The 10,935-nt window shown below is 41.0% G+C and overlaps 1 protein-coding gene across 1 annotated transcript; it reads right to left on the minus strand.

Moving 5' to 3' along the window:
• Positions 1-731: 731 nt before the first annotated feature.
• Positions 732-10,698, minus strand: LOC103771897 (zinc finger protein 407-like). Its single transcript, XM_008939217.1, has 3 exons — positions 10,488-10,698; positions 3,940-4,008; positions 732-1,885 (listed from the first exon to the last, which is right to left on the minus strand). Exons 1-3 carry the CDS (start codon positions 10,696-10,698, stop codon positions 732-734), a joined length of 1,434 nt encoding a protein of 477 aa, XP_008937465.1.
• Between the last annotated feature and the right edge of the window lie 237 nt (positions 10,699-10,935).

Below are 10,935 nucleotides of genomic sequence, written 5' to 3' on the forward strand. Positions count from 1 at the left end.
AGGCACCAAGTCCTTCTTCCTGAATAAGTATAAACAAGAATTTTCTGAAGTGTAGCTTTTTTGAGCTCTTCTTTAGGGAAAGTCCTACGTGATACCATGAAAGAGTAAGCTACTATGAAATTTGTGTTTTAAATGCAAAAAATACTTATTTTGATGATGTAGTTTCAGACAGAAGAGGTACTAGAAGGTAAAATGTCACCTGTTCTTCTTTACAATGAAGGGCACTCATTACAGTATGTAAGCTTACCTGTTCACCCTGTCACTGTGGGTGTCTATTTTTCATTTATTTATCTGTTCACAAAATGTATGTGTAAGTGGAATTATTTTACTCCTGTGATTAGGTTAAAAAAAAAAAAAGGAGAGAAGGCAGGGAATTACCCTGAGATAAAGCAACATTTCAAAAACAACAAAGAAAGCAATGAACAGAACAACACCTATTTTGGTGTGGGGGGCATTTTATCCTCTTTTGTAGCCTAATATGGTTGGTTTATAATAATTCCACATAATAATTCTTAGAGCTATTGTAACAACATTGTACTATCTTCTCCAGTGAACTCCTCCTAGCAGCTGACCTTCAGCTCCTGCAGGGTGTATAGTTGTTATCGGGCTGGGAGGATGTTGTATTGAGAAGGTTTCATGGAAAATGTTCCAGGAATACGGCGCCTCCACGGATCTGGTAATTTCCAGCTTTGCCTGGCATCAAGCCTAGGAGATGAAGCTCTTCACACCCCTTATGCTTCGTTATCATCTCCTTGAATTACTTGTGAGCCACCCTCTGTATAAATGACCATGCTTGTTAACTGCTCTCCTGCTCCTGTGTCAGGGGACACAGGTTCTGCTTTTATAGCAGAACCAGCCTGCAAAATCTCTTGAGACCCAGCTGCCTCTATCACAGCGTGGGAGTACACACCAGGCTCATCCTGCATGTCTGGTGACAATTCTGTGACGATGTAGTGGGTCGCACCTTCGGAGAAGTTGCCATCAGAACCCTGAACCATGGCTTGAGCTATTTCCTCCGTGACGATAATCTGTGATATTTCCCCATCTGACTCAACTAAATCCATGTGCTCGCTCTGGACACTGAGCGTGTGGCTACCAGCTTCCTGCATAATTATCTGAGAGCCTTCTCTAGCTACCATATGCACAGTCCCTTCCTCATTTACAATGACCTGAGTGACACCTTCTTTCATCAGCTGGTCGGCTGCGGCCGTATCACACACAGCAAACTGCAACACCCCCTGGACCATTTTCTTGAAGGCAGCCTGGGCTCTCTCCTGAGAGGCAATTATAGCCGACGGGCGCACGACCCGCGTCACTACCTCCAGAGGCTCGGGGCCCTCCTGAGCCTCCTGGACTTCATGGAACATTTGTATTTCCTGTCCTGCATTGCTGGGCACACCGGGCGTCCCCGGGTTTGGCATTTGCAAGAAATCTTTGTGACTAGACCTGCATCGCTCAAGGAGTCCAGATTTGTTTTCCACTTCACCCAGCTCCGTTACGGCACAAAGCAGGGCATCTAGTGCTGAGGAGGAGTCTGGAGGATGGACTGTAGCTTCAGAAGCATCTAAAACTTCTTGTTGCATTATCTGCTGCAGGACAGTGCTACTCGAGTCAGGAACTGCATCTATTTGAACGGTCTCCTCCATATCAGTTCCTGCTCCTTCAACCACCACCACCTGCGTCGCACCGTCCGGTAACTGCTCGGTCAGTATCTGCCCCGGGACCACACTGCTCACGTGTGAGCCGTTCTGATTGGTGGCTATCACCTGCCCATCTTCTGTGATATGGACCACCCTGGCCATCTGGCCAGCCATTGCCAGGGTCTGCAGGGTAGCTGCTGCCGTTTCTTCCACAGAGGCATCAATTGCAAAGTCGCCGTCGTACCCTTGGATAATAATAAAAAAACAGCTGACTGTGGCTGTCCTCTGCTGCCCCGGAAGACCTTCTCTTTAACTGGAGAAACCTCTCCCAGTGCTGCTGCAGTAAAAGGACTCGTCGTTTCCACAAAGGTTGCTCCTTGCCCCTTCAGTCGGCACTCATAGGACTTGGACACGATGCCTACAAGACAAAATAAGCTGTTAACATGGTATCGTGGCAAATATCAGTGCGTTCCTTTAACAAATTGCAGCTTAAATGGAAAAAAATACCTTGACAATTTTTAGATTTCACTGGCAGAAAACACAGATAAAACGAGCAAGTGAACAAAACCAATTTGCATTTTTTCCAAATAACATATTTACAGGTTGAAATAATTGCTGAGTTTAACAATTCTGCAGCCTATTAACAATTTAAATGTGTTTTTAAAAATATGCAGTATAAAAAAGCCCGGATAAATACAGTATACAGTTAAAAGCCATTAGCACATCTTTTATAGAAGATCCTATCGGTGATATTTCAGTACTTCAGTAATGAATTTTAGGATTGTATATTACATGAAACATATCTGGGTGTGAAAGGCTGTGGCTGATCTTCTTAATACCCTGCTTGTGTTGGCGAGGTAATTGCCATGCTGTCACTTTGACGCCATTGCCTTCCCGTTCATTTCCCACCTAGCATTTTCTCCAGCACACCTCACTGACACAGCCACCAGCCTAGTTACCTGCAGAAAATACTTGGTAGCTTTCTTCTCCTGAGCAGGATATTCTATAAAATATCATCCAAAGAAACCTCAATTACACTTCTTAATTATTTCTAGATGAAATCAATTAACAGATTAAAATACCTGTAACCTCTACATTCCAACTGCTCGCTCAGCCACTCAGTCTGGTTTTGGGTCATTGAAGGTTTCCTTCTCAGTTCTCATCACTAACAGTGGAGCTTCAGCAATGCAAATGGTGCCCACAGCTGCACAAAGTGAAGTCCTCTGCCCTCAAAGCATGGCCTCAAGGTTGGCTTCGTCATCTTTGAGAAGACAGCTGAGAGCACCCTGTGACCAGCTTTGTGGGTGTCCACGGTAGAAGAGCTCTGGCACCCGCTGTCTCCCCGTGGCAGTGCCATCCTGAAGCACCCCTGCAGGTGCTGGGAAGCAAGCTTTGGACCACAACCAGTGCACAGAGAGAGAAGAGTGGGTCCTGGACACCGAGAGTAAGGTGAGGGTCTAATGCCAGATGGGTCTTGGGAAGCCTGATCAAGTCCATACTGCTGAGACAGTTTAAATGCTCTGGTTTAAATTCACCTATGCAAACTGAAATTGGATCTCTGGACTATGACGTGTAGCACCTTATCACTAACACACATAGCTATGCCATTGCTTGTTTGGGATAAAACAAGGAAGAAAAAAAAATGACTGCTATAGTAAAATTTTAGGCTAGCACTATACTTTCCAAACCATTTCTAGTGAACAACATGTTCCGTTGAACTCAAGAGGCCAAGAAAATTATAGTAAAGCTGATCTAAGGGGGCTTTTTCCCCTAAAGCATAGAGCTGTCAGGCCCTGATCCCACAGAGAACTAAACTAGGCTCTAAAACACAGAGATCATTTGCTTAAAGGTAAGTTCACAATTAGGAGCTGTGTTACTCCAAGAACGAGCACTTGGCATCTTGCAGCCTCTAGCAACTTGATATGCTAAGGTGCATACCAAATTTATATTTGAAGGTAACACCAAGGCTTAAAAGACTGAGCTCTTGCTGGTATGCATCTATCTATCTATCTATCCATCCATCCATCCATCCATCCTTTTTCTATTGCAGTGTCTGGTGGAGAACTGTACTGTGAAGCACAGGAAGTAATTTTGTTGAGCTGAAAGGCTGCAAATCACCTTCACAGGTCTAAGCTGATGTTATACAACTTTCTCTATCTTAGTTTGCAAGGCAGGTTATCCTTGGGAAAGAAAATTAACAATTTAAACCATTAGAGTGTTTTCAAGTGATGCTGCGTGATAAATCTGGCACATGCAATTGAAGCACATTTTGTCAGGCACAGGCGAGAGGGAAGCTCACTGTGGTACGACTGGTTCTTATCCCCACTTTTCCTGTGCTCTCTGTAGGCACTGACATTCACAAGACCCCCTAAAGAGCAGAAAAATAGGAAGGGAAAATCAACATAAAATGACAATTATCTTGGCTCCTCCACATTTTATAATAGAGTAGAAGTAATTAATTCTCTCAGGAATCTTGCTTTGTTGACATGATAAAAGAGGAGCCTGGCAGTGATGTGGCACAAAATCAAAATAACTCTACAAATCATGCATTTTCCACTGGATTTCAAAATCACAATAGCTCCAGGATCATAACTTTCACCCGCGCGCAGCCAAACCACGGCACCTTTCCCCGCAGAGCGCGGTAATTTACGCAGGGGACACGGCACCGCTGCACCGAGCAGCAGCCCCGCTCTGGGCAAGGGAGGGGAGAAGGAAAATCATCCTGTTCTCATCTCCCCAAATCAACGCTGTGCCCGTGAATCTGTTCTAGTGCAGCCTGCACCAAGCCATTGAATGGGAAGTCTCCTGGGTGAGGAGCTACCCGGTGAATCCCTCGCAGCACTGATAATTATGTCATTCTGACTGCTTACTTAATCTATTTGAATCCAGAGGTGAGTTAAGCCACTTCCTGACCATTAAAGTAAACTACATGGGTAAATACTGCTGTCACTAAGGGGTGTGATGAAGCTTAACTACACCAACATCTTAACCTCAGTTCAGTGCAACCCCAGCTATTCCATCACAGTTCATAAATGCGATTGCAGGTCCATCTTTTGATTCAGCAATTTAATAACTTCGAGTGCTGTCAGTACTGCTTTGAAAAATGGCTCCTATAAAATGTAACAGCCTCAATCAGATTGTAAAAGATTCACCCACTGAAGATTCTTCCATTTCAACTATAATGAATTAATGTTGAGCTGTGTAGAAGTTCAAGTGTCATTTAAACTAATGTGAATCTACTGTAACTTTAAATTTTAACTGGACTATGACCAAGAATTTACTGGGAACATCAACTTCAATTTTAGTGATTTTTCATGGCAAATATGAATTGCAGATTTTACTGGTTTTCTTTTGTTTTAACAGTGAAAAGCTAAGTGGGCAAGATATTTAGAAAACAACATATTTTGAGGCTTAGCTGCTATTTTGACTTTGGAACAGTGCATATCTATAACGGAGCACTGCTATCCAACACAACATTTGTAGGAATTCCTATGTATTTAAGGAACATGTCACTTTATTGGACTGTATGTAGCAACAAATCACGTTGTCCTACGAAATCCAGCCCGCCTCTCGCCCTCTCTTAAAAAGGGGTAAAGAGAAGGGTAAGTGTTGGCTGACATGGCAAACATAAGCTGCAATACAAGCCCGCATTAATATTAGGAAAAGTGGACTTGTCGCTGATTGCATGTCATTGCAAATTAAAAAGATACACAAATAGGCATTAAAATGACAAAATATAATGATACGAGAGCTCATATTCAGACAATTTGTAAAGAGGTGTTTCATATCGAGGGGTGCAATGATCACAGAATTGGTTTCTTTCCAAGAAGTCTGTCACTTCAGCAGAGCCGTTATTTATCAGTCAGAGTCCTGAGCGACTGTTAGTTTTTTATTTAAAAATGTCAGGATATTTTAGACCTTAACTCCATACTCGCAGGTTATTTTAATTCTCAGAGACCACAAACTCCCGAAATAGGGCTAAAAGAAACGCTTTGATGTTTTAATGTGCTTTTGGGAAACCACAAATAGGGCTCAGTACCTTTTTCCCTCTCTTTTACTCACTACCTGACTTTCTTTTGTGTGTCTTTTTTATTCTTTTGTTACTGTCATCATTTGTTCCCCATAGAATAAATACCTTATTCTTTTGTTAAGCTTACATTTAATTAAAATGTACAGGATTTGTGCAGTAAACCCGAATGAAACAAATAAAACAAGGGCCCCCTCTCTTGAAGGCATACGTTGTGAATGAAAAATGTCATTACAGACTAAAAAATTTTGCAGTAAACAGGGCCTACAGAGAGAAGTTTCCCCTGTAATGACATCCATAAAATACACAAATGGCACTTTTAGTACCATCCTGAATATGGCATTTTCTGTGCTCTACACACAATCTAAATGGTTTGATCATAGAGCATAATACTCCATTGGGTTTATAGAACAATCAATGTTCCATAAAATGATGTATTTATCCAATAGTAGGCTCAGCAGTTACTGGTGTATGACATTGTAGGACACTGGCTTTGTACTGTTCAGCAGCACACATGCTGGCTGTAAAACTTATCTAACACTACTTCAACAACTTCATCTCATCTGTGTCAAGTAATTTGTTGAAGCCTCAGCTTGGTTTAAAAAAACTTGTAATAAAAATTCATAGAATTTTCAGGAGAATGAAAGCTGATGACAATAGAAAGGTCACATTGTGGCATCACTCGCGGGGTCGGGGGTCAGCCGCAGTTCTAAAACAGAAAGTAGATTTCATGCATCGTGTAGCAGATAAAGATGGCATTAAGGAGACTTGTCTCAGAAAGAAATGCGTAATGCGTTAGGAAAGTCTGGGCTAATATTCTATGTAAAGCACCACTCTGCTCTCAGCCAGCAGCCTCTTTAGAATTCTAACCCTTCCCCAAAAGCTGTAGCAAGCGGCTGTGCGTGGTGAGGCTCCGCTGAGGACATCCTTCACAAGGAGCACCTTCAGGACACAGCACTAAGTCACAGAGGAAATAATCTGTTACGACGACGGAAATGATCTGCATTTACACAGCAAGCCTAAAACAGATATTTTTCCTTCTCTGCAAAAGTTCTAAGAGGCCTGATTTATAGCGCCCTATTCAGCAACGCTTAATTTTTCATACTTTGGTGATTGGGTGTTATTTATTGACACAGATGAATATTTGGTATCTACTAAAATGCAATGAATATTAAATAATGCGAAGGCAAAGAAACATCTCCTTCAATTAAATACAACCTTCAAGGTATCAAAAAGGTACAGAAAATTCAACTGATATTGGGCATCACTTGAATGAACAACTGCTTTTTTTCTTTTGCAAGTTATTGTCTTGGAAATGATAGTTTCTGCTATCTTAACTAACAAAAAGAACCAGGGCATGATGTTTTAACTCTGGGATTTTCTTGATTTTTGGAGGCTGTGATAATAAGCTGTATTTTTCACATCTCTGTTCCTCAACCATAGCAAAAACTATTCTTTCTCATTTGTGAAGTTTTTATGCACAAGCAATGTATGGGCCAACATTTTCTATACCCGCTAGTTAAGCTACTAAATAAGAGGCTGTGAAAGCTCATTGATGTCTTCTGCTGAAGGAAAGAAAATAGGATGGGTCAAACCAAGAAGTGAAATAAATCATCAACCCCAAATGGCTCTGTCAGAACTATTATGTCCACAAAGGCAGCAAATATTTGTAAAGCAGTACAAATAAGTATATTTATAGGGGACTTAACCAGCTTCCTAAGACATTAAGAAAATTTTACCAACACAAAGTACGTAAATCTCAAGAGATATCAGTGTAGCAAGTTTTTTTCCTTTCAGTATACTGTTGCTGTATGAAGAAAATTAAACAACAAGACCAATTCCCAAATAATGTTCATCATTCATTTTTTTACTTAAAAATCCAGTAATGCCACGTTTCAATGCTGAAACTCAAAACATCCTTCTAGCTTTGTCCTTAACCACTCAATCATGTTTAGAAACTTCAAGGTCTTCTACGAATTGCTTGAATAAATGATGAAGTTTTAACCTTTCAGGTATCTTGAACAAAGCAGCAGATGTCCTTTGAGCTTCCTTAAAACGTAAAGGGAAATATTTTTATAATTTTTTTTTCTTTTGAAAACAGACTCAAACTTTAACGTTTGTTGTTTTTACCTCCCACACCTTAGAGGACTACAACAACAGCAACAAAAAGAAGAAAAAGAAAAAAAAAAAAAAACACCAAAATAAATAGCTGAGCCAAGCAGTTAGGGTGTTTCAGCAGTTTGGTTGGTTTGGTTTAGTTCCCCTCCAGTGTCCAATTAACCTTTGGGAAAAGGCCTTCTCTGTGGAAAATTTCAGTTTCTCTTCTCTTGCACTCAAGGTCAAAAATGAGCACTACAGAGCCCCATGTTACAGAAGCTATGCAAATAAAGAACCACATACATTGAAACTCCCACTAGCCACAGTAAACCTGTACAGTGTTAACATGCAGATTTTAATACTGCCTAACCTGCACAGGAACTGATTTTCTTGTAGGCCACTTTTCCTCTTTTCCTTGTCTTCTCAACTCCCACATGTGAGCAGAAACCCTCCCTGTGGCATATGCAGCCTCTACCTCTATGGGCAAGCAGCATTAGGAAGGTATTTGGAATATTCTAGCTAGATCTTCCAGTGCAGTTTAGCAGCTGGAGACGAGCATAACCAGCCTGGACGTTTCTTGGCAGTCCAGAAATTAGAAAGTGCATTTTTAGCACTTTTAAATCAGAATCCCAATTTCAAGAGGTACCAGTCGTGCTTGGTCAAACTGGAGATTTCTGTTTCCCAGGCAGACAGAACACATAAGATAATAGAAAAAAAATAATATGAATACTAATACAAGAAAATCAGGGAAGAAAAAACCATGAGCTCTGCTCATAAGGAAAATTATCTGGACTTCTGAAATATATCTAATCCCAGACATTAACTGTTCCATCAAAAAAGTGCTAAAACCTCTTTTTGTCATTATTATCTCAGCAAGAGTTTTTGTTTTTCAAAAATATATACATTTAGATCCTGGTCTTATAAACATTTATTTATCAAGAGTACTGCTTACTGCCATAGTTAGCCTCAATAGTCTCAAAGGGACTAAACATGGTAGCTTGCATTATGCATTGTGTTTGCATAATCAGGCCCTTGGGATTAACAATTCTGCAAGTGGCCAGCTTCCCCCAGCGTCTGATGTACATACGTGTACTAAAGAGAACAGACACTTGTAAGGCATACCTGAAATAAGCCACCATGTTATTAAATGCTCAAGCAGGGATCATAGTATTCTGCATACCTATCAGATACAAGTATCGTGATTGCCTGTGTTTATTTATTCTGATTTATGCACCCATTCAGTAAAAATCAACCTATTCTTTGCTCGAGGGTACATGTCAATCCATTTGAAAAGCACTGCAGTTTTTAGAGAGGAATGCTTGGAAATGACTAGGAAGAGTGAGTTTGCCTAGTTCTTTTTGTTAGTTAAGATAGCAGAAACTATCATTTCCAATGTGACAGTCATATCTGTATTTCATTTATAAATTCAACTACGTTACAGTGTATTTTCATATCTTTCCAGAGTAAATTACAGGAAATAACCATTTGTCTTCATTGTAGACACTTTTGTATGTATAGTAGAAAACAAACCTCTATTCAATAACTGCACAGAGGCACCATTAAAATCAAATTTACAGTAAACAGAACCTGCAGCTGGGGTAAAACACTAACTGTTAGTATTTTAATTATCAGCGAAGCTTTTGGAGGTCTAACATCTGCTCATAGCCAAATGACAGCAGCTGCTTGTGTACACTTAAACCAATGTGAATTTCTTCTATAAATATTAAAATGAATTATATGTTGTGCGTTCACTGTGGCTATATTCCTATTAAGCTGCTTAAGTATATAGGGTATTTTCAACCTCTTTCTTGTGGTAAATCTGTAAAGGGCTGACCTCTTCAAAAGAATGAGAGGCAAAGACAGCAAAAATTCTTGAGTCTGTAAATTGAAAATGTTTAGAGACAGTACTAAGGTCACCCTCTGCCAAGACGCTGCTAACAAAACATCAGCGGTAAGTTCTGATCGTTGTGCACTACAGTAACTTCAAGGACAGGACTTCTCAGCATGCAAGGTGCCAGGAATCTGTGGGATGGGCTATATCAAAAGGTAATGCTCACCTAATAAGTAAAGCAATTAATGCACTATCTTATTAGAAAAAAAAAAAGTTCTGTTTCAATTTCCAGAGCATCAGAGACAAGTGTACTCTCTTTTGCAGGCTTCATCAAAATGAGACTGGAATGAGTGCTGATTCTCATGATGAGAAGTAACAAAAAGTCAGGGAGAAGGAGCTATGCTGGGCCAAGATGAGATCAACTAGTTTTGCTAAAAAGGGCGAGCTTCACAGCTTAATTTTGCAGCCCTGTTATCTGGACACTGACATACAGTTGATATTTTTCTTTTTTCCTCTCACCTGCTTGGGAATATAGGAAAGAAAACTGGAGGAGTGCCATACATCTGGCCAACAGCAAAGGCTGTTTGTGAGACAAGGAGCATTCCAATCAGTTTCAGAAGAAACCAGGGGAGAGGGGTTTTATGGTTTTAACTTGTATAGGTTTTCAGTGGAGAAAGATCTATTTCTTTGCTTTTATAGCATCAAATATAACACCAGTGGCTAATAATACTTATATATATTTGGAATAGATAGCTGGGAAACTGCTATCAATTAAGTCTTAAAGCTGTAGGCCATGCCAACTTATGTTTTGAAAAAATAACCACTTGGATGCTTCAGCCTTACATGTGCAACCATGACACAGGATCAACCACTAGTACAGCTGTCCCCAAACCGGTACATGGCATAAGACGAAGGTGAGTTAATGACAAAGGCAGCTCCCAAGCTTCCGACATCAGATTTCCCACCCTGAAAGTCAGCCTTAGTGCAAGAGGTCCAAAAACTTCTGAAAAGGAGGGACTGGGGCTGGTCATAGGTGGTCCCATTACAACACCGAGGGCTTTCCTGGCGCTGGCCCCTCCCTCCTCCCGCGGCACTGACGCCATCGAGGCTTGCCATGCCCAAAATGCTCACTGCCAGAAAAGGTGCTGAGTTTTCATCTCAGTGTCACACGCCTAGCAGCAACACCAGGACTACTCAGGAAGCGTGAAGCAGGGGTATGTGCTGGTTCTGGGAGGCAGGACGGGAAGAGAGGTTGGAGAGATGGGTAGCTCTTTTACACCACCTTCAGGAGTCGAGTTTGTGACAGTCCTCTTTTCATGGTTCACCTCTGGTAAAGGATG

The sequence above is a fragment of the Merops nubicus genome, unplaced genomic scaffold (assembly GCF_000691845.1).
Source record: "Merops nubicus isolate BGI_N331 unplaced genomic scaffold, ASM69184v1 scaffold15524, whole genome shotgun sequence".
Lineage (NCBI taxonomy): Eukaryota > Metazoa > Chordata > Aves > Coraciiformes > Meropidae > Merops > Merops nubicus.

Excerpts from the sequence above, each read along its gene's own strand:
- LOC103771897 (XM_008939217.1), bottom strand. The coding sequence starts at position 10,698 with ATGGCGTCAGTGCCGCGGGAGGAGGGAGGGGCCAGCGCCAGGAAAGCC. Across the intron at positions 4,009-10,487 it reads TCGTCTTATGCCATGTACCG|GGGGTCTTGTGAATGTCAGT; the intron begins GTTTGGGGACAG and ends TCTGCTCTTTAG. Across the intron at positions 1,886-3,939 it reads TAAGAACCAGTCGTACCACA|GGTACGACGGCGACTTTGCA; the intron begins GTGAGCTTCCCT and ends TTATTATCCAAG.